We start from the raw sequence: 24,407 nt of genomic DNA on the forward strand, positions 1-24,407 counted from the left end.
TATTGAAACTGCTGGCAAAAGCCAGCTTCCAAATGCAAAAGCGGATGTTAATGTAGATCTGTGGTCAAAATTTACAATTCAATTCCACGTTGCATTTTAATGATTTCTAATCTGCTGCTATTAATCTGAACCATACTGAAGTCTGCAAACTTACTTTGTGAAGATCCCCGCACATTTACTTCCTTAAATTCTGTGATACGTAGTCACTATGCCCTGTGGATAGGCACTGCTGTGCCACACATTTCACAGAGCCTGCCTTCTGAACTACAGAGGTGCTGAGAGGGGGAGTTTCAAGAGGCGGAGACAGTACAGGCATCATTGCTTGTAACCAGCAAGATACCATGGGATATGTAGTCCTTAAAAATGAGAAGCTACAAAGCATGCTGGGAATCCAGGAAGTGGTGGATAGCAAAGCCCAGCAGAGAGGAAGAACTCAACACTTTTTCAGTACGCTTATGTTGGATTGTCAAAAATAAAACTATTGTTTGTATTACTACAATACTGATGTTAGGAGATCTATGGTCTCAGCATTCACTTTCATTTTCTACGAGTTCACTATGAATTGCTCTTACAGGCGTTGTCATATTTCCCTACATATCACCATCTTGAGCGACATATGGAGATGGAATTACTAAAAGCAAATAGACTGTTCACTTTGCAAGAGCAGTTTCACTTGCCTGAGAGCTTAGTGAGAGAGGTGACACTCTGCTGACTTCTATCATCCAATCTTGGGCAAACACCCCCCCCCCCAAAAAAAAACCCAAACTTCCTTGCAAAATTGTTCGTGTTTCTAAAGATTCCTTGTGGATGTTTGCCTTTAGTAAATAAGCCCTGAAATGTTAAAGTTTTTCAAGATTGTATGTAACCTTGGCTGTTTTCTTTGTTTTTTAACCACTTCCCATCCAGCCCATGTACATAAATGGCTGTATGGGAGCAGTGCAGAAGCGGGTGGCCGTTTATAAATGGCCTCTACATTCACTGCCTGTGCGTGCTCCCTGGGAGTGCGCGGCACCGCGATCCGGTGCCCGCTGTGTCTGGAGGACCGATCACTGTACGGGACCTCTGTGTGAGGTCCCGATCATGTGATCACTGATTGGCCAATCAGTGATCACATGAATAGTAGTAAGCAACATGTCACTTCTGACATCATTGCTTACTACTTGCGAAATCTGTGAATGATGACAGAGGTCACATGAAACAAGGCTATTCACAACAGCCTTGTACTATGTGACAAGCTGTGACCAATCACAGCTCACACAGAATGCAGCCAGAGAGAAGGAGAAATGATTGCTTTTACAGTCTTTATGGGTGTAAAAGCAATCAGTGTTAAAAGAAAAAAAAAAAAAAACATCACCCCCCACAAGTAGTATAGTGTCACTATGGTGACACTGTACTGCTAGCGTGACAGTATGTTAAAAATAAATAAATAATATAAAAAACTATAAAATGTAAAAATATTTTTTGAAAAATTATAATTTTTGGTTATAAACTGATTTGGGTTATTTACTGCTTTTCTAGACCATGAGGATAATTGAATGTCCATAGCCTGGCCACAGCTTTACTTTAGGGATGTGGATTGTGTATTTTAAGGCCTGGTTCACACCAATGCTTTTTTTTTATTGCTTTTTGCAGAAACGCACTACAGTCCGTTTACATGGTTTCCTATGAGACGTGCGCATGCGTGCGTTTTTCACTTGTTGCATTTTCTTTTTTTTAAAGGGTCAGGGACTTATTTTAAACACAAAAACCAACATTTTTGCTAAAAAAGAGTTCAATGGACATGCTGCTGAAATGCATATAGTGCATTTTTGCTGCATTTTTCATTTTTATTCTGCCCAACGAAAAACATTTCCCCTTTGCTAAAAAATAAAAAAAAATAAAACTGTCAAATTCAGATAATTACACTGCTTGCACTCACGGAGATATATTTTATGATGAATTAATGTATATTCTATACAGCTGCATTGTTTTTGGTTAATTATATAAGCCTGAAGTTCCCCTTTAAAAAAATAGGTGTGAGATGTAATAAACAGACAGCATTATTACAGAAAAAGGCGGCAAAATATACATCAAAGAAATATGAAAACACTTACGTGACATAATCGTATCAACATATTGCGGTAAATATGGTGCCCAAAAATCAATGGTATCTTTGCGTCCAGATTGCCCGATCCGTCGAAGTTCGGCAAGCAACAGAGCCTGGGCAGCTTCCCTCACCTGAAGCCACAACACACAAATAGATTGCACAATTCAGTAGTTGTACAGGATACCAATCTCATGTGACATTGTTACACTCAATACTGCAAACCTAGACCTAAAATTGTAAAGCATCCCATAGATTATACAATTTTCTTTCCTTCCACCACAAGTGGAAGGAAAGAAAATTGTATAATCTATGGCTTCATGCCCCCATCAGCAGAGTCAGTGTTGATAGGAGAATCCCTCCCACATCGCTATTGTGTTCTGCCGGCAGGAAGCCTTCCCCACCGGCAGAACACAATGATCACTACTGGTGGCTTTAGAAGGCAATGATCACATGAAAAAAAATCAGACAGGCTGGTTGTACTGAAGTCAGTCGGTAGGTTGACTTCAGTACAATCAGCCTCCCCATAGATGGATCGAAATTCATCTGGTTTCTGCTGAACTGGTTAAATTTTGATCCATCTACAGGCGAAACTCGAAAAATTAGAATATGGTGCAAAAGTTCATTTATTTCAGTAATGCAACTTAAAAGGTGAAACTAATATATGAGATAGACTCATTACATGCAAAGCAAGATAGTTCAAGCCGTGATTTGTCATAATTGTGATGATTATGCCTTACAGCTCATGAAAACCCCAAATCCACAATCTCAGAAAATGAGAATATTACATGCAATCAATAAAACAAGGATTGTACATAGAATATCGGACCTCTGAAAAGTATAAGCATGCATATGTACTCAGCACTTGGTTTGGGCCCCTTTTGCAGCAATTACTGCCTCAATGCGGCGTGGCATGGAAGCTATCAGCCTGTGGCACTGCTGAGGTGTTATGGAAGACCGGGATGCTTCAATAGTGGCCTTCAGCTCTTCTGCATTGTTCAGTCTCATGTCTCTCATCTTTCTCTTGGCAATGCCCCATAGATTCTCTATGGGGTTCAGGTCAGGCGAGTTTGCTGGCCGATCAAGCACAGTAATCCCACGGTCATTGAACCAGGTTTTGGTGCTTTTGGCAGTGTGGGCAGGTGCCAAGTCCTGCTGGGAAATGAAGTGAGCATCCCCATAAAGCTCGTCTGCGGAAGGAAGCATGAAGTGCTCCAAAAAATCTCCTGGTAGATGGCTGCGTTGACACCAGCAGATGACATGGCTCCCCAAATCAACACAGACTGTGGAAACTTCACACTGGACTTCAAACATCTTGCAGTGTGTGCCTCTCCATTCTTCCTCCATACTCGGGGTCCTTGGGCCTCTCCATTCTTCCTCCATACTCGGGGTCCTTGGGCCTCTCCATTCTTCCTCCATACTCGGGGTCCTTGGGCCTCTCCATTCTTCCTCCATACTCGGGGTCCTTGGTTTCCAAATGAGACGCAAAAATTGCTCTCATCAGAAAAGAGGACTTTGGACCAGGTCTGTTTTTCTTTAGCCCAGGTAAGACGTCTCTGACGTTGTTTGTTGTTCAGGAGCGGCTTGACAAGAGGAATACGACATTTGAAGCCCATGTCCAGGATCCGTCTGTGTGTGGTGGCTCTTGATGCACTGACTCCAGCCTCAGTCCACTCCTTGTGAAAGTCCCCAACACTTTTGAATGGCCATTTCCTGACAATCCTCTCCAGGCTGCGGTCATCCCTGCTGCTTGTGCACCTTTTTCTTCCACACTTTTCCCTTCCACATAACTTACTATTAATGTGCTTTGATACAGCACTTTGGGAACATCCAACTTCTTTTGCAATTAACTTTTGAGGCTTTCCCTCCTTATGATGGTTTTCTGCACAACTGTCAGGTCAGCAGTCTTTCCCATGATTGTGATTTCTACTGAACCAGACTGAGAGACCATTTAAAGGCTCAGGAACCCTTTGCAGGTGTTATGGCTTAATTAGCTGATTAGAGTGGGACACTTTGAGCCGAGAATATTGCACCTTTTCACAATATTCTAATTATCTGAGATTGTGGATTTGGGGTTTTCATGAGCTGTAAGCCATAATCATCACAATGATGACAAATCACGGCTTGAACTATCTTGCTTTGCATGTAATGAGTCTATCTCATATATTAGTTTCACCTTTTAAGTTGCATTACTGAAATAAATGAACTTATGCACGATATTTTAATTTTTCGCATTTCACCTGTATAGCAAACTTAAGCCACCAATAACAAACAGACAGAACTCATTGCAGAAACATGTTTTACGCTTTAAGCATGCTAAATCATTATTGTTCTTCTTGCTGTAGTACTCTCTTTTCCAGGTTTAAGGTTTGTTCCTTGGCACTGGTCATATGATCTGCCAATGCATTTTTGGGGCACTGACATTGCCCCATTATTCTGAGACTGACACCTGATGACTGCTGATGTCAATACTTGACAACGGGCTGCATTTGCCTATGTGACCTGGAATGGGATCAGTACACAAGTCTTTTGATACAAGAACATAAGAACATTTCCATACTGCTCAAAGAAAAAAAAAAAAGTTTCATGTGTGCTCTTAGCCTATCCTTAATGCAGAACTTCACTCTCTCAATTAACACTGACAATTTTTAATCCTTATTGCTGCCAGCATTAGTAAAATAGGTAGAAAAGTATATTATTTTTACTTGTTTTAGTGCTCATTCATACCAAGCCAGTACTAGAAACCAACCCACATGCAAAATGCACTGCTTTTGCAATCTTCAATGGGTGTCAAAATGTTAATGACACCCCAAACTCAGGTCACAAACGCATTGCGTTTGCCCACACCTGCCTGCACCGAATCGCATGGTACTTTTGTACAACAAAATAGAGAGAAATGGATGAATGGGAGAGTTTGCTTTAAATATTTAAAATGAATTTAAATAGCATTTTTGGTGCTCAGATGCATGCCAGAAATGCTAGGGGGTGTTTTTCTGGTTCAAATTTTCTTTTATGCAATACAGAGCAAAAAAGTTTTAGCGTTCATTGTTACAATAATATTTAAATGGATTGCTGGATACAAAGATCATACCTTTAGAATGATACATGTATTAGGGGGTGTTCTTCAAAGTGATTAAAGCATGGAAACACGGATAGAGTAGAGAAAGATTAGAACACCTGTCAGGTTTTTTATTGCCATGTGTATCCCCATTAGAGAGATTCACCCTCCCTTTGTCCCAGGTAGAATTATCATCGAAAGGCAAAGTAAAATACCGTATTTTTCACTCCATAAGACGCACCTAGGATTTAGAGGAGGAAAAAAAAATATTCTGAACCAATGGACTGCAGACACAGTACAGGAGATGACCAGAGACTGCGGACACAGTACAGGAGATGACCAGAGACTGCGGACACAGTACAGGAGATGACCAGAGACTGCGGACACAGTACAGGAGATGACCAGAGACTGCGGAAACAGTACAGGAGATGACCAGAGACTGCGGACACAGTACAGGAGATGACCAGAGACTGCGGGCATACTACAGGAGATGACCAGAGACTGCGGGCATACTACAGGAGATGACCAGAGACTGCGGGCATACTGCAGGAGATGACCAGAGACTGCGGACATAGTGCAGGAGATGACCAGAGACTGCGGACACAGTACAGGAGATGACCAGAGACTGCGGACATAGTACAGGAGATGACCAGAGACTGCGGACATAGTACAGGAGATGACCAGAGACTGCGGACATAGTACAGGAGATGACCAGAGACTGCGGACATAGTACAGGAGATGACCAGAGACTGCGGACATAGTACAGGAGATGACCAGAGACTGCGGACATAGTACAGGAGATGACCAGAGACTGCGGACATAGTACAGGAGATGACCAGAGACTGCGGACATAGTACAGGAGATGAACAGAGACTGCGGACATAGTACAGGAGATGACCAGAGACTGCGGACACAATACAGGAGATGACCAGAGACTGCGGACACAGTACAGGAGATGACCAGAGACTGCGGACACAGTACAGGAGATGACCAGAGACTGCGGACACAGTACAGGAGATGACCAGAGACTGCGGACATAGTACAGGAGATGACCAGAGACTGCGGACATAGTACAGGAGATGACCAGAGACTACGGACATAGTACAGGAGATGACCAGAGACTGCGGACATACTACAGGAGATGACCAGAGACTGCAGACATAGTACAGGAGATGACCAGAGACTGCGGACATAGTACAGGAGATGACCAGAGACTGCGGACATAGTACAGGAGATGACCAGAGACTGCGGACATAGTACAGGAGATGACCAGAGACTGCGGACATAGTACAGGAGATGACCAGAGACTGCGGACATAGTACAGGAGATGACCAGAGACTGCGGACATAGTACAGGAGATGACCAGAGACTGCGGACATAGTACAGGAGATGACCAGAGACTGCGGACATAGTACAGGAGATGACCAGAGACTGCGGACATAGTACAGGAGATGACCAGAGACTGCGGACATAGTACAGGAGATGACCAGAAACTGCAGAGCGTTGGGGGCGGATACCCAAATTTGACAGGTACCCGCTCCCACTTCCGCGGAGTTGTCCTCCCTCCCCATCTTCAGAAGACTGCCAGGCCATTCACAAAGCGCACAGCTTCTTACACATGCACAGTGGTCACCCAGCTGTGAAGCCGCGAGCTGTCACAGCCAGGTGCCCACACTAAAGATGCCGGCACCAGGGAGAGAAGACAGGACACCGCTGGATCGAGGAGCAAGTTCTGCTGCCCAGAACAGCCGAGCGGCCGGCCAGGTATTCTAACATGGTGGCGGTGGGAATACCAGGTCGGCCACTCCATATTCACTCCATAAGACAAAAAAAGTGCGTCTTATGGAGCGAGAAATACGGTAAATTCCAAAATTTAGGACCAACACCAGTTCTGGTGGCACCCTGGAATTCCCTTGCTTTGACAGGATTTCCTCTCACTTTCTGTTTTGGCTATGGGGCAGGAAGTGAAGGAAAATCTCACCAGTGGGACACAGATGACAAAACAGAAAAATAAAAAAAAAATGACGGGTTATAACTCTCCCTGACTATTCAAAAATGGAATTTTTTTTTTTTTTTTTACCTGTAGTGACCCTTTAAAAATGAATTGAATAGCAGCTTTGGATTGCTGCACTCAGATGCAGTGCAGTTCTGCTTTAACTTGTCTTAGAGAAAAAAAAATAATACAAAAATTGATTATAAATGTTTCTATTCATCTGCTATATATTTATGTAGTCAAACCTATTAGAGCCATTAAATATAGAAGCGACAATTTATTGCATTAAAGTGTCACTTTCTGACAGTGAATTGTGTCTAATTGTACTGTGAGAGGAGGGTAAGAAAACATTCCAACATTTTTATTGAATGCCATGATTAACTAGTGATTCACTCTACTCCTCCTGTACCCAGATAACAGATACACAGTGCTCAGCATAAATGAGTACACCCCAAATGATTTGTCAGAAAACCTTTACTTTCGTTTCAGAATCAACATTTTCTATGGGACACTATACTACAAAATACTCCCACAAATGTGGGCCATTGATTGCAAACAAGATTTGTTAATTTGCACACACAAAAAAAGTATTTTTCCTAACAAATTCATTCAAGATCGTGTTGCAAAAATGAGTACACTCTAATGAAAGTCTTCGAAGCAAAGCTACATTTTACTAAACAAAATCCTAATTAACAAGAACTGCAGGTGAGTGTAATTATTCATTAAGTAGGTGTCCAGCAGACAGTTGATTATAAAAGGCGTTACTTAACACAGAAAACCTGTGACAAAAACTGTCAGCAATGACAACACATGGAAGAGAAATGTCAAAAGGCCTGAGAAAGAAAATATTTTTTTTTACACAAGAAAGGTGACGCCTAAAAGAAAATCAGCACAGCTTTAGTCAGAATACTGTAGCAAAAGTGATACAAAAATGTAACAAAGATGAAATTGTAACCATCTCATATAGACATCCAGGCCGTCCACGGAAGTTAACAATTTGACAGGAGCGTCTTCTGATGAGAAGGGTTGAAGAATACTGCCTTGCAAGTTCAGTGCAGTTAGCTAAAGTAGTAGAAAGCTAAACTGGGGTAATTGTTTCCCATAACACAATACGGCGTATATTGTAGAGCAGGCATGTCCAAAGTCCGGCCCGCGGGCCATTTACGGCCCAAGGGTCGGTTTAATACGGCCCTCCATGTCAGTGTGTCAGTGTGTCTTATGGAGCGAATATGGAGCGACCGGTCCGGTATTTCCACCGCGGCCGTGTCAGAATACCGGGCCGGCCGCTCAGCTCTGCAGCGGGACCTTACCTGTTCCTCTATCCAGCGGCGCTCTGTCTTCCCAGCTTCTGTAGTGTGGGCGCTGGGCATGACAGCCGGGTGCCAAGTGCGCATGCGCAAGAAGCGGTGCTTTTTGTGAATGGTAAGGCGGTACCTGGGACACATGACAGATCCCAGAAGCCGCCGGACCAATCACAAAGCGCAAGTGCTTCTCGCTCATGCGCACTGGGCACCCGGCTGTCATGCCGAGCGCCATTACAGAAGCCGGGAAGACAGCGCGCGGCTGGATCGAGGAACAGGTAAGATCAAAGAACAACTGCGGAAGTAAGAGCGGGTACCTGTCAAATTCAGGTACCCGCTGCCCACCTCTTCAAAGGTCAGCAGTCATCTGTACTGTCCGCAGTCTCTGGTCATCCCTGTGCTGTCCGCAGTCTCTGGTCATCCCTGTGCTGTCCGCAGTCTCTGGTCATCCCTGTGCTGTCCGCAGTCTCTGGTCATCTCCTGTACTGTGTCTGCAGTCCATTAGTTCAGAATTTTTTTTTTTCCTGTTTTCTGCCTCTAAAACCTAGGTGCGTCTTATGGTCAGGTGCGTCTTATACGGCGAAAAATACAGTAACTTGGCATAAAATAATTTATTTGCATTTAATTGTAATGGTTCAAAGAATGTTTGGAAAAATGTTCGGCCCTCCACCATGTTCACTTCATCCAATCTGGCCCTCTTTGAAAAAAGTTTGGACACCCCTGTTGTAGAGGAATGGCATGCATGGGTGTCGTCCACGAAGAAAGCTCCTAAAGCTCATGTACAAAAAAAGCCCTCCTAGAATTTGCCAGGGCCCATGGTGAAAAAGAAGACTATTGGGACTCTGTATATTTTATATTTGCTTAGCATTCAGCTTTAAAGAGAGCATTGTTTTCAGTGAGCACAAAATCCATAGATAGCAAGGACTGCAAGAAAGAAAATCACTCGGATCCTTTCTGTACTGCTATTGGGTTTTGCCAGTGGGGATAACACAATGATCGCGGTTTGATCTTCCTTGTCGGCAGAACACAGTGATAACTGCTGGCGGCTACAGCCACCAGCTGTAAATCACATGCAAAAAATCCGTCAGGCTGGCTGTACTGAAATCAATCAATAGATTGATTCAGTACAACCAGCCTGCCCATAGGTGAATCAAATCTCAGCCAGTCCCTGCTGAACCGGCTGGGATTCGATACATCTAAGGCTGGTTTTAGATTGAAACCAAGGACCAGCAATGCAATGTCATTGTACAGCACTATTACTAAATCTCCAGTTACTGCTGTAACCCCTGTATATCTTCACTTTCTACGGCATTGCACAAGAGAACGCTGAGAATCAATCATAACAAAAGCTATTATCTGTTTTATGTGGCAAGTACTATGCCTTCAAATCTTATATGAAGGTCACAGGATACAAAATTGTAAAGATGCAAAAATGATATTTTAACAGACACTTGCGTATCTATCATCAGTATGGCACTTAATAAGCCTGTAACAGACTGACCTAACTGTATAAAAAGATATAAAGTGTACTTAAAAAGTCACACTTTTCCATAGCACCACTTCACGTTTTGGCCTTTAGGCAGACAATTTAGGATATGTAACCGAAACTGTCACTTTTCTCTGTAGAGCACAAAATTACAGCTGCACCTATCTAGGGGAGAAAATGATTTTCAACAATCTGCTGCAATCGTGAAAATAACAGGAGAGGCAAAAAAAAGAAAAGGCAACCAGATTGTGGATGTTCTCAATGAACCAATTAAAAATGATTTGTTTTGTACTGAAGAAGAACATCATTTTGTTTTGGCACATGGCGATGTTCCCACAAGATAGCAAGGACTTGATTTCCAATTAAGCTATCAAGTGGCCTGGATTCCATCTGTCAGATACTTGTCTCTGGCTTTAGATCAGCAGGCAGGCAGTGTTTTTTGTCATTGCAGTGAAGGTGTGATGTGCGGGGCTATCCGCTTGTTTATCAGGTATCTGTACACCAGTTATGGGGTTAAAAGTAGACTGTTGTTAAAATACCTACTGTAGATATATTTGTATACCTAAAGTCCGAACTCCAGCCAAAACAAATATGGTCTAAATAGAAGAGTCATGTGTATTTATACATGAATCTTGGCATGCTTTGTGCATTTCTTCCAGATCTGTGCAGTAATGAAGTGTGAAACTTTCCCTCTGCACAGGAGCTTCCTGTAATATAGACCGCTCCCTGCTGCTCTCTCTCCTTGTGCAGGGTGACTGGTCTTATCTCCTCCCCCTCCTGTAGTTTTCTGCAGACAGCATGTAGTGGGTGGAGCCTGTTAGGTCCCACTCACAGCTCTTTCATCTCAGACTATGTACAGCACAGTGACAATGTCGCTTTTACAAGTTAATATCTGGTTTTGTGAAGGCATTTAGTGCATACAAAGTGGATTTATATCATTTTTGTGGCTATTGAGGAATATGTCTAAGGAAGTATGGGTTTGTAACAAAACAAACAAAAAAGTCCATTCTAACTTCTATGCTGCAGCATTGGTGTATTCTAACTTCTATGCTGCATCTGTCCCACATCTGCTCTAAGACAAAAAACTGCACGATCTTTGGACGATTGATTTCTCAGTTCTTGGTCTGCTTGGTGTGGAGAGTGGTGATTATTAGTCACTGCTCTCCGCTTTGCTCCTACAGTGCTCATTCCAGGCTCTGGAAGAATCCCGACAAAATTATTATACAGAATTTATAGAACGCCAACAGTTTGCAGAGCACGTTACAATGTGAGGGCAAACAGTACAGTTACAATGCAATTGAATATAGGAGGAATCAGAGGGCCCTGCTCATTAGAGCTTACAATCTAAAAGGGGAGGGTCACGTGATATAAAAGATAATAACTGTGGGGGATGAGCCACCTAGCTGTCTGATTGACAGCTGACTCTGCCTTTCAGAGTGCGGGCTGAACGCGCCGCGCCCCCTTCCAAGTCTGGCGCTCTGCTGCTTGCTGAAAGGCAGAGTCAGCTGTCAATGTGACAGCTGGGTGGATATTATCAGGATCCTTCAGTGCCTGCATTGGCTCTGCCATGTTAGCGGGAAATAGCCCACTGTCAGCTCACTCTGGGTTGGGGGAGAGCAAAAATAAGTGTACACCTGTGACACGCAAGAGACGTATGGCCATACTTCTCTTTTGAAAATATTTATTTTTGCCTGGAATTTAGCTTTAAATAGTTAATCTGACTGTATAATAGCCTCCTTCAATCTCCTGCACATCAGCATTCAGACTGGGAAGCACTGTAGGCCAATTAAGCTATAATTATAACAAATGTTAAAAGCTTGCTGACTGGAGAAGAGAGCACAGTGATCAGTTTCTTCAATATTCAGTTATAAGCAATCTGTAACTGCCTTGACTGCAGTGAAGAAAAGTCACATTTGCAGGGTGGTATGGATTTTGAAACTGGCTGAATATAATATTTTATTTGAAAAAAATTTACCCCCTGGAAAATTTCATACATATGTGCCGAACAGTGGCTAAATGGTTAGCACTTCCGCCTGGCAGTACTAGGGTCGTTGGTTCGAATCCCAATCACGGCACCTCCTGCCTGGAGTTTGCATGTTTTCCCTGTGCCTGCGTGGGTTTCCTCCAGGTACTCCGGTTTCCTCCCACACTCCAAAGACATGCTGGTAGGTTAATTGGATCCTGTCTAAATTGACCCTTGTATATGAATGTGAGTTAGGGACCTTAGATTGTACGCCCCTTGAGGGTTAGGGACTGATGTGAATGTACAATATATATATATATATATATATATATATATATATATATATATATATATACATACACACACACATACACATACATATGTAAAAGCACTGCATAAATTGATGGCGCTATATAAGTACCTGAAATAAATAATAAAAAAAAAGTACAAAAGTATGAAATCCATATTTCAGGTGTTTTCTGAGCCGTTTGCCTAAAACTACATTTTAAATACATCTCCACCTAAGGTTTAGGTAGAATGGTGAGTGTAAAACATGTTGCTAAATCTTCTCAACCTGTATGCCAATCAAGTGTTTTAACAACTAAACATCACCATATTTCTTAATTTCCAAAAAATCATGGCAACAAAAAAAAAAATATTACATCACCTTGGCGTGTCTGCTTTCCAAAAAGAGGTCAATTTGAGAGCATTTGTGCTTTCCTGGTATTTTTATATGATATGTTTTATAACAAAAGGTAAGGAATACAGCTTTTGTTTTTCTTTTTTATAGTAAAAATCTCAGAGGTTATTAAATACCTCTAAAATAAAGCTCTATCTCAAAGAATTGATATAAAATTAATTTGTGTAGAATTGCACAATGGAGTAATTGAAGTCAAAATATCACAGCACTGAAAAACGTCATGGTAATGAATACTGATGAGCTCAGACATGCTTAGACTAGGATCCAGACTAACTTGTGCAAGCACCCCAAGAAGCTTTCGCCTGAATGGGCCAATAATCTGCATTGCCCGCCCTGCAGCTACACATACAGTTGCAAGAAAAAGTATGTGAACCCCTTGGGATTACGTGGAGTTTTGCATGAATTGGGCATAAAATGTGCTCTGAACGTCATCTAAGTCACAACAATAGAAGAACACAGTGTTCGCATGTGCCAGAGATTTCTGTAGGTCTTTAGCTGACACTCTGGGATTCTTCTTTACCTCATGCAGCATTCTGCGCTGTGCTCTTGCAGTCATTTTTACAGGACGATCAAGCCTAGGGAGAGTAGCAACAGTGCTAAACTTTCTCCATTTGTAGACAGTCTGTCTTACCGTGGACACATGAACATCAAGGCTTTTGGAGATACTTTTGTAACCCTTTCCAGCTTCATGCAAGTCAACAATTCTTGATCGTAGGTCTTCTGAGAGCTCTTTTCTGCGAGGCATGGTTCACATCAGACAGTGCTTCTTGAAACCAGTAAACCCAAAACAGGTGTGTGTTTTTTAAGGGCAGGACAGCTGTCAGCAACACATCCAATATCATCACACTGATTGGAGTCAAGGTTGGCTCACTCCTGGCTCCAATTAGCTCTGGGAGAAGTCATTAAGCTAGGGCCTCACATACTTTTTCCTCCGTGCACTGTGAATGTTTACATGTTATGTGCAATTAAACTATGGCAACATCAAATGTTTGTGTAGTATTATGTTCAGCAGACTGTGTTCTTCTATTGTTGTGACTTAGATGACGTTCAGAGCACATTTTATGCCCAATTCATGCAAAACTCCACGTAATCCCAAGGGGTTCACATACTTTTTCTTGCAACTGTATACAAGGGGTGTGAACATGAGCAGCTCCTGGTGAGTTTTTACACCTGAGTTTGGTTTTCCATATTAACCCTTTAATGCCAGAGTCTCCTGGACTCTTTAAAGGGTTTCTCATGCCTGGAGGGGGCGGGGTTTATGATCATGTGCCCATTGTCATTGGCTGTCACAGTGGCAACATGATCAAAAAGCTCCTGATTGCTGCTTGCTTTCCGTAACTGCGTTGGGAGCGCACAGGGTGCACGCTATCGGCACAGCTTTGTTTACTTTATGACATGCATATATGCAGCCTCTCGACGTCAAGGCTCACCTGCTGAGAGGCCACATATATGTGTACTGTCAGCGCAAAAGGAGTCTATAAAAGCGTCATTTTATTTCATTTTTAATATTCAAAAGCAAACTCACCCATTCAGCCATGTCTCCATCCTTAATTTTGCTGGGAAATCACCCCCTAGCATTTCTGGCCATGGCCATCTTGACTAAGGGCAGATGAGACATGTAGCAATTATTTCCTGGAATCCATTTATCCTTCAGTCGGGCATACAGGCAGGCAGGCAGGCGGGTTTGCTTAGCTGAGAAGACCTCTACTCCCCCCCATAGAGGCTGCTGAAGGAGGTGTGATCCGGGTTCTGAAATGTGTTCTGATTGGTCACAGCACCCTGGATGTTTGACAGTTTCATGGACAGCTCTTAGACAGATGTGGTATCACGTACCTGGTGATGGAGGCTAATGGAGAGAGAGCTACCCTTGTGGCTAAGTTCCAGACTCCCCTTGATATGGGACAGCAGGAGTCGGGCCCAAAGTAGCACAGGTCGCCTGCAGGAGTGCTGATTAGAGGTACACCTAAGAGGACAGCTGATGCACTGGAATGGAATCTGCAGACAGGTGGCACCTGTCAGAGGTATGCAAGCCTTCAGGGAATCAGAGGACCACAGAGTAGTCGGTTCAAAGCCAAGGTCAAGTGTCAGGTGGAGATCGGAGCAGACGTAGTCAGTAGAGTAGCCGGGGTCATACGGAAGAGAATATCCGTTAGCCAAGCCAAGGTCAGGTCAGGAGTCAGGCAGAGAAGACAGGTCCAAGAGCAAGCCGGGTCGGTAACGGGAAAGCACTAAAGTAAGGAACACAGACAATGGTACAGGGGAGCCAGAGATCAACCAGCAACTTGAGGGAGTGATGAGCCTCCTTATAAAGGCCGGCTGGCACCAAACTGAGCCAATGCGTGAGCAACTATGCGCCAGTGCGCATGCATGTTTTGGCTCTTGTCCGTGCGCCAACGCGCATAGATCTTTGCCAACGTGCACTTCTGCGGCCATGCAGGAGTGCCAGGTCTCCCAGAACTTCTGCTGCGGACAGAACCCTGACATCTGGTTTCCAGCAGGGGCTCCCTGGAGGATTGCTTGGATCCATGCTTCGGCTTCACAGCACTCCCAACAGTGGCACTGATGTGGACTAGAATCTGGACTGATGTCTCCATTTGAAGCTTGATTCAAGACTCATTACCAGCAATGTCTGTGAGTGCACAGTTATTGCATTTCATACCCGTCTTTATTTAATAAAATTTGCTACACTATTGGCAGCTTGGTACCTCTACCCCCATCCCCCACACCCATAGACTCCCTGGGATGTATGACGTAATTTGCCTAGGTATGGAAGCAAGATAGTAACTACAGAGATGTAACAAATAGTTTAAAACAAGTAAATATAACAAACATACTTTCCTTTCTATTTACTAATGCTATCAGCATAAGGATTTTAAATATTCAATGTTGATTGCGAGAGTGAAATTCCACTTTAAGCACATCCTATCCACTTCTATATCCAAGAAATTTTAATAAAACTATAGTTTCCCTTTAAGAAGACAATCCTAAACTTATTTAAACATTCTTCAAAAGTAACAAAAAAGTAAAATACTTCATGTCCAGTTATCATTGATGAACTAGGATCATCACCAAACCTTGCCATAAAAGTGACTTTATCTACCAGAGATGTCTGTTAGCACAACACAAGCTCATCTAAGGAAGTTCAATTTGGCAAGTCAGCCGGTATTGACTTGCAATGAGTGAATTATGTCTTAAAGAATGGAGGAGAGAGCTGTGCTCTGCAGTAATCTAGGAGGACGTGGACTTTAATTAAAGTTTTTGTACTTTTAACAAGAGCAATTAGGTTGATGTATGTAGCAAGGCATAAAAAAAATCTAAACCAGGCTAAGGCATTCTGCAGGCCTTGGGCCTTTTGTAAAACTGCCAATCTCAGCATTCTACCCACTGAGCCAGCCTTTACTGAAGTACCAAGAAGCAGTCAGGACACTCCACTGAAAGAAACCCATCCTGAGAGAAAATTGGCACCAATACTGTCCTTGTTCTGAAAATGATGCTTGCCTGGCTGTCCTCAGCAAAACTATTTTCTATGTCCACAGCCAGAGCAGGCAAGTAGCATGCAAAGTCAGGGTAAAGTCAGAACTCAGGTTCCAGGTCACGGACTCAAAGTACTGAAATATTTTCCATCAGTATGACTTGAAGCTAACATTTTAATAAGATGGGACAGCAATGGCAGCCAGAATACAGAAAGAAAGAATAATGTTTATATTTTAGTAGAGATGGGGCAGTTAGCATTTAATTTCTGTTTGTGTCCTTTTTTGCAGATTTTTTTCAGGCTAGCAGGGAAGTGTGCTCAGAAAGCTTTTGTTGGTTTGTGCTGTGCAAAGTCCATCCATGTGCATCTTACCTGAACATCTAGTTATCATTTGTGGTGGTTGCCATTTTTGTTTAGCATGTTGCAGAGATTCCTTTTGCTTTCTGATTGGTCAAACCATAGCTAGCAACATAGAAAATGAGGGAAGCCCCCCAGTTAGCAGTATAAAACACACAAGGTTTCCTATCCTTCCCTGCTCTATCCTGGATATACTGTACACTCTCATACCTCCACAATGGGATATAGACTTCCCTAGCTGGATAAGTATGTGAGAAAGCAGAGTCTGATAACATTTTCTGGAAGAGCAGGAGACCCTGTGTACAGATGCAACATATCTGTTATAAGGATTCCTGTAGCTGAGAGAGGTGGAAGGCAAGATCATAGGCCCCCGAGGGCACAAAAAGAGCTTGTCTTACCTCCAGACATCTGTCCTGCCACCTCCGTGCCAGCATCTCAAGAAGTGGTGGTCTAAACTTGTCCAGGCCCAGGAGATCGGGCAGCATGACACAATGCATGGCAGCTAACTGGCTCCAACCTGCAATAAGCACAAATAACGAGAGAATTATAAAATGTCTTAAAGTATTTCAAAAGCCAAAAGTTTTGGATTGTCAAAAAGTATAAACAACCCTGCCCTTATTTTTGCTTTATGTATCCCCAATGGCCATTTGTTTTGCTGACCATGGTTCTCATTACCAAGTGAAGGTAACTCCAAGATTCTGAGCTGTCATTGGAACAGTATTTGAGTTGTCACAAGAACAGAAATAAAGTTGGAGTCTTCCAATGGGATCTATGAATGGAGGGGCAGACCTATCAATCATCAGAGTGTCCTCCATTCTAAACCCTTTGGCACTGGTGCCTCCTGGCCCTTTAAGGGGTTTTAGATGCCAAGAGGTGGGGCGTGGTTAGTGAGCACATGACTGGCTCTCACATGATTGAAAGGCTCCCAACTGCAAGTAGAAATCATGAGATTTCAGTTAGCCGGCGGTAACTGTGCCAGGAGTGTGCACGGTGCGCGATCTCGACACAGTCCTGTTTTTTCGAGGGGGGTACAAATATATACGGTCTCTCGGCGTTAAGGTCTACCCGCTGATAGGCCACATATAAGTGAGCAGCCAGCAGGAGTTAAATCCTGCTTTATTCATAGAAGCTGTAGAATGGCTTCTATGAATGGAGCAGCTGGGTGGAAAAGTCGGGCCATATTAGGGCTCTCTTGATGAGAGCCTGTGACAGCCTCTTAGTTGTATTAACCTTTGCTGCACCAGGAGACTTTGGCTGTGCAGGTGGGAGGCATGACAGAGGAAGATTTTCACCAAAGGAAGAGCACAAGGGAGACATCCTACTGACGAAGTTATGTCCTATGTGCTGATTTTTCTGCTTGTGATTTTAGCGGCACTAAGGCTGTAAGATAAGCGTTTTTAAATGTCATTTAGTTGGAGTTTACAACTACTCTAAGTTAAGTTGGCTCTACCTGTGTCTGAACTATCAATTGCAACTACGACAGGTATGTAGGCTATCAGAGGCAGAAACATGGCTAAATAAATACATTTCCCACACCCCCACTACACCTGGAAATAAAAATGTTTTTAACCACTTCCCACTTTACCCTCCTTCATAACAAGACCATTTTTTGCTATACAGCACGCCGTTACTTTAACTGACAATTGGGCGGTCATGCAACACTGTACATATATGAAGTTTATGTAACTTTTTCTTACAAATAAAGCTTTCTTTTGCACTATAGACAAAAAAAGACTGACAATTTTGTAAAAACAAAAAAACAAAAAACAATATTTTTTACTTTCTGCTCTATAACATATCCAATAAAAAAATTTAAAAGATCTAATTTCTTCATAAATTTAGGCCAATATGTATTCTAGTACATATTTTTGGTAAAAATATCCCAGTAAGCATATATTGATTGGTTTGCGCAAAAGTTATAGCATCTACAAACTTGGCATATATACTGGAATTTTTTTAAATAGTAATGCCGGTGATCAGAGACTTATAGGGGGACTTTTATATTGTGGTGGAAAGTCTGACACTTTGTGGAAACCAGTGACACTAACACAGTGATCAGTGCTAAAAATATACACCGTCACTGTATTAATGACAATGCCTGGGAAGGGGTTAAACATCTAGGGCAACCAAAGGGTACACAGTGTGGTGATTTTACTAGGCAATGTGCTAGATTTTATTCAATACTTTGCAGGGAAAGAAAATCACGCAGATCACCACTGGCAGGACACAGCTCTGCTTTGTTTACACTTTGTTGTGTCCTGTCACTCTCCTCGCCGATCAAAGAGTTCCGGCGCTCATCCATTGGTTAGCCCCATTGATCAGCTTCTTCAGTTGCACATGAAAGAAGAAAAAAAAAAAAACAGCTACAGAACCTACAGGAGCTGTAGTATTGCTGTTTTAGTGACACTTGGGTTATGATCCATGGTAGATTTAGGTATAGACAGTGCAGTAAATGTGAACTCTCCCCATATTGTTCCCTTTGTGATGTTGTGCTGCACTGGAATAGTAAATTCAGCCCTCCTGGGCAACAGTCGACAGTACCGTGATATCTCCTTCAATGAAAACATGTATGGAGATATTATATAATATTAAAAAATAAAGAACACATCATACATATTTCAGGCAGAAAGGATTACTTCTCTGTACACAAAGATAGCAAAATCCCATATATGAAAACACAATTCAGCGAATTGGTAAGAAAGAAGAGCAAGCCTCCCTTAAATACCACTTCCCAAGGGATAGACTATGGAATCTATACATCTTCACGGTGTAAAGACTACAGAACAGCATTTCATGTGAAATCAATGGATCCCTCTGCTTGAGGTTTTATGCCAGCTATCACCCGCATCGGTAGTATTTTCCCAGGATACCAAAAACGTGGATCATAGCTTGCGTGAAGGCCAGATTCTCAGCCTTTGATCCAGGAACATCGCACAGGATGAGCAAAACAATCTTCAGATATGGTCTGCTTGTGTTTAGTATTGGGAGCTGCCCACATAGCAAAATCTATGTCGTCTCAGCGGGTATGCCTAACCTACGTTTCAAAAAGTACATTGGATAAACAGAGATAGCGAAGGGTCAACAAAAGCTCTTAATTGATTCAGGAGAATCTAATTAAGTATTTGAAGTGTAACTCCTGTGTCTTTAGAAGAAGGAAGGGAAAAAAGTACACCGCTAAGCACTATGTGTAATTAGATGTAGCTGTTACTTAGTAAAAATAAGTACTTAAAAGTTCCTTAAAGCTGAACTGCAGGCAAATTGCTAAATACATTTCAAAAAAACTTATATATGAGCTGTTCTTAGTTGTATTCCTGTCAATCCAGTCATTAGACTTGCACAGCCCAGTCAAACAGCACAAATAGGCAAATAACATTCTATAATAATACTCTAATATGATGCCTTTCTCTACTTCCAGCTGCTGATTGGGCAGTGAAGAAGCAGCAGACGGCTCATGAGGTCATCCCTATGCTCAGTTTGTTTTTTCTACTCAACATGTTTCTTGTCAACTCATTTGCATACAAAACAGTTGACTGGCTCCCAGTACTGTCCTTCCCTTTCCCTGGAATTGTTGTATAGAGGATCGCAATACGCCAATACCAAACAAAATTCAGGTACATGGTTGAGCCAGCATGGATTCTGAGGAACATTTCAGCCAAAGGTGTCTACTACAAGAAAAATCAGAAATCTGGCTGCACACAAGAAGGATCTAGGTGTATGCATGACCATGCAGGAGGAGCAGCATTACTGAAAGGGAATGGTCACCTTTTGATTTAGACCAGGCTAGTCCAACCCGTGGCCCATGGGCTGCATGCAGACCAAGACGGCTATGAATGTGGCCCAACACAAAATCGTAAACTTACTTAAAATGTTGAAGTGTGTTTGTAATTTTTTGTAAAAAGGTATTTACACTTCGTGAACACATACAGCCAAAAAAAAAAAAAAAATTACAGTGTCTCTTTACTGGACTTTTAGAAGTTTTATCTTCCCCAAAAAAATCTCCCACTCTTCACAATCACACCTTATTCATCTCTTTGTGAGCAACGATTTTCAAGTATGAAGCACACAATTAGAACCAAAATGTCAGATGAGCACCTTGAGAATTCATGCTACATCCATCAAACCAGATATTGATGCGTTAGTTTATCAAAACAGTGTCAAATGTTGCACTAGTTTTATGTTGTCTTCTTTTACTATACTAAAAAAAATTTAAAAAAAAGTTTTATCACTCAGATGGGTACATTAGCCATATCATTAACTTGTGATCTGCCCGACTTTTTCTGCTTGTCACCTATTGGCCCAAGATACGTCCTCTTCTATCACAGTGGCCCAGGAAAGTCAAAAGGTTGGACACCCCTGATTTAGACCATAAAGTTAAATTGGAGAGATGGGGAACTTATAAAGCTCAAAAGGCACAAAAAGCTTTCTGTAACAACTCATAGTCTAGTTACCTCTACTCTTTTCATCCATGTACAGGTACACTTTAAGGGTGCACTTACAATGGCAGTTTTAACCATGCCCAGTCATGGCCCGGTTTGTTTGTGTAGTATGAGTGCTCCAATCCATGACCGGGAACAGTTAAGCCTAACATGCCTAGGACCACTTGGAGGAGGTGACTCCAAGCACAGTTCAAATGTGATCCAGTCCGCCTTGCTTCAATGTGAGCAAAAAGTGTGCATGAGCACAGAACACTCCATAGGCCACTGATCACAGAAGCAGGAGTCACTGTAGTCTGGTTGGCAGAGGTGATGATATAAGTGTGCCTAGGAACACTTGCTTAAAGTCCCGTGTGAATGCAGACCAGTGGGGTAGTTGGGAGAGGAGACAATCAAACTCAGACACTGTCCATTCAATGGTATCCAGTGTGAGGTCACTTAGTCTTTTCTTCCTCCTAGTATTAGGCTACCAGCTCCTGTGGACAAGGCTCAGATTTTTGTTTTATGGAGAATGAATATACTAAGTACAGTTAATTTAATTGTTTGTTACATAAAAAAATAGTTCTCTCATCAAAACATTAAATTCACAACACAGCAGTAAACCAGTTATCTGAAAACTCAAAATATGAGATTTGCAATTACCACCTGTTGTGGTTTGAAAAGTTTAAAGCTGAACTCAAAGAATCATTTTTAATGCATAATTCTATCTGGTGTGTACACATATCTCATACCTGATGGGCCTCTAGGGAAGCTGAACACAACTGTAGTAATCGACACCACAACAGTGATAGCTGCAATCTGCTGGATCCTTCTGGGGTTCTGTGCAAGTGGCTTCCTTCCTGCACACTATCTACAAGGGGTGACACCCACGGAACACCGCTGCATTTCTCAGAACACCTTGTATTTTTCTTCAATTAATAAACGGCGATCTCTAATTGTATGAGTTGGAGAGGAGTCACAAACTCCACCTCGCCAATAAGAGAATGCCCTAATTGAAAGAAAAAGAAGGTGTTCTATTAATGGTAGTAGTGCTGAGCGAGCAACCCCTGTGGCCAATGTGCAGAGGGAAAGCCGCTGGTACAGAACCTGAGCAGGATCCTGAAAATTGTGGAAATCACCATAGTAGCGTTGACTCAAGCATTAGATATACAGTGGGGATCAAAAGTTTGGGCACCCAGCTAAAAATTTGTATTAATGTGCATAAAGAAGCCAAGGAAAGATGGAAAAATCTCCAAAAGGCATCAAATTACAGATTAGACATTCTTATAATATGTCAACAAAAATTAGATTTTATTTCCATCATTTACACTTTCAAAATAACAGAAAACAAAAAAATGGCGTCTGCAAAAGTTTGGGCACCCTGCAGAGTTAATATCTTGTACTGCCCCCTTTGGCAAGTATTACAGCTTGTAAACGCTTTTTGTAGCCAGCCAAGAGTCTTTCAATTCTTGTTTGAGGTATCTTTGCCCATTCTTCCTTACAAAAGTCTTCCAGTTCTTTGAGATTTCTGGGCTGTCTGTCACGCACTGCTCTTTTAAGGTCTATCCATAGATTTTCAATTACGTTGAGGTCAGGAGATTGTGAAGGCCATGGCAAAACCTTCAGTTTACGCCTCTTGATGTAATCCCCCGTGGATTTCGAGGTGTGTTTAGGATCATTATCCATTTGTAGAGGCCATCCTCTCTTTAACTTCAGCTTTTTCACAGATGGCATCAAGTTATCATCCAAAATTTGCTGAAATTTTATTGAATCCATTTTTCCTTCTACTAGTGAGATGTTCCCTGTGCCACTGGCTGCAACACAACCCCAAAGCATGATTGATCCAACCCCATGCTTAACAGTTGGACAGAGGTTCTTTTCATTAAATTCTGTGCCCCTTCTTCTCCAAACGTACCTTTGCTCATTCCGGCCAAAAAGTTCAATTTTAACCTCATCGGTCCACAGAACTTGTTTCCAAAATGCATCAGGCTTGTCTATATGTTCATTTGCAAAGTTCAAACGATGATTTTCGTGGTGAGGACGTAGAAGAGGTTTTCTTCTGATGACTCTTCCATGAAGACCATATTTGTACAAGTATCTCTTTATAGTGGAATAGCGTACCACAACTCCAGTGTCTGCCAGATCTTTCTGGAGGGATCGTGCAGTCAAACGTGGGTTTTGAATTGTTTTTCTCACAATCCTGCGAGCTGTTCTGTCTGATATTTTTCTTGGTCTTCCAGATCTTGCTTTAACTTCCACTGTTCCTGATGACTGCCATTTCTTAATTACATTCCGAACAGAGGATATTGACATCTGAAAACGCTTTGCTATCTTCTTATAGCCTTCTCCAGCTTTGTGAGCGTCAACTATTTTCAGTTTCAGTTTTCTAGACAACTGCTTAGAAGAACCCATAGTGCCAATTGTTGGGGCAAGGTCAGATGAGTCTGGGCATTTAAAACCTTTGAGATTGACATAACCTGGTCTTCCCAGAGGATGATTGAGAACAATCCATGACACTGGCAGGTCTCAGCTTTGCAAAGGGGGCAGTGCATGCTATAAATTCTGCAGGGTGCCCAAACTTTTGCAGACGCCATTTTTTTGTTTTCTGTTATTTTGAAAGTGTAAATGATGGAAATGAAATCTAACTTTTGTTGACATATTATAAGAATGTCTAATCTGTAATTTGATGCCTTTTGGAGATTTTTCCATCTTTCCTTGGCTTCTTTATGCACATTAATACAAATGTTTAGCTGGGGTGCCCAAACTTTCGATCCCCACTGTAAATACCTACAATGTCCCACGTTGGATCAATGTAAATATACAATACAAATAAGGGAGTTTAGCTTTCAATATTTAAAAAAAAAAAAGAAGTGTAATCCCTCTAAAAAAATCCATATTTAAAGGAGCAAAACCTTACTACCCCTGAATGAGCAGCACTGCAGACTCTTAACACCAACATAGCTTTAAATAAGAAATATGAGCACATGTTATGTTTATTTGACTAGAAACATTTTTTTAAAAAGTCCTAAAAAAAAATAATGTAAATATAAGGAAAACGTCTGTCAACATTTTACTGTTGTATATGTCACCAGTTGGGAGATTTTACCCCACGCAGACAGAGCAGGTAGTAAATAATATATCCCCAATTTCAATTTATTTGACAGGTGTTTGTCAGAACAGAAAGTAAGGGGGAAATCCCTGCGGACACAGTCAGCAATAAAAACAATTTCTAGTAAAATAAAGAAGGTTTAGAACCTTTGTAAGAACATCATTGCTGTCTGTTTCCCCATTAGGTAGACAGATGTCAGACAGGGCAGGAAGAGAGGATATCTCTTCAACATGGACACAGACGGCATTAAAAAACTGCCAAAAAATAATTCTCCCTAGTGGTGACAAGTCATAAGGCAGGCATGATAGATCACATATGCTATATGGTCAAAGGTTTGTGGACACCTGACCTTTACAGCTACACTATAAAGCGAAAGGTTTGTAGACACCCCCTAAAATTATTATGTTAGGTATTTCCAATGAAGGTTACGGTTGTAGCTAAAGCATACAAAAACATTTTAGATAATTATGTGC

The 24,407-nt window shown here is 42.0% G+C and overlaps 1 protein-coding gene across 4 annotated transcripts in view; it reads right to left on the reverse strand.

Moving 5' to 3' along the window:
- Positions 1 to 24,407, reverse strand: part of WDR7 (WD repeat domain 7) — a 591,021-nt gene that overhangs the window by 328,426 nt on the left and 238,188 nt on the right. For all 4 annotated transcript variants that reach the window (XM_089690073.1, XM_089690072.1, XM_089690071.1 and 1 more), the window contains 2 exons: positions 16,812 to 16,930; positions 2,094 to 2,217 (listed from right to left, as the gene is read on the reverse strand). In XM_089690073.1, coding sequence (XP_089546199.1) covers positions 2,094 to 2,217; positions 16,812 to 16,930 — 243 coding nt within the window. The remainder of the gene's footprint in view (positions 1 to 2,093; positions 2,218 to 16,811; positions 16,931 to 24,407) is intronic.

This window comes from Staurois parvus, unplaced genomic scaffold, assembly GCF_062004578.1.
Source record: "Staurois parvus isolate SC_StPar_1 unplaced genomic scaffold, SC_StPar_1.0 ptg000513l, whole genome shotgun sequence".
Taxonomy (NCBI): domain Eukaryota; kingdom Metazoa; phylum Chordata; class Amphibia; order Anura; family Ranidae; genus Staurois; species Staurois parvus.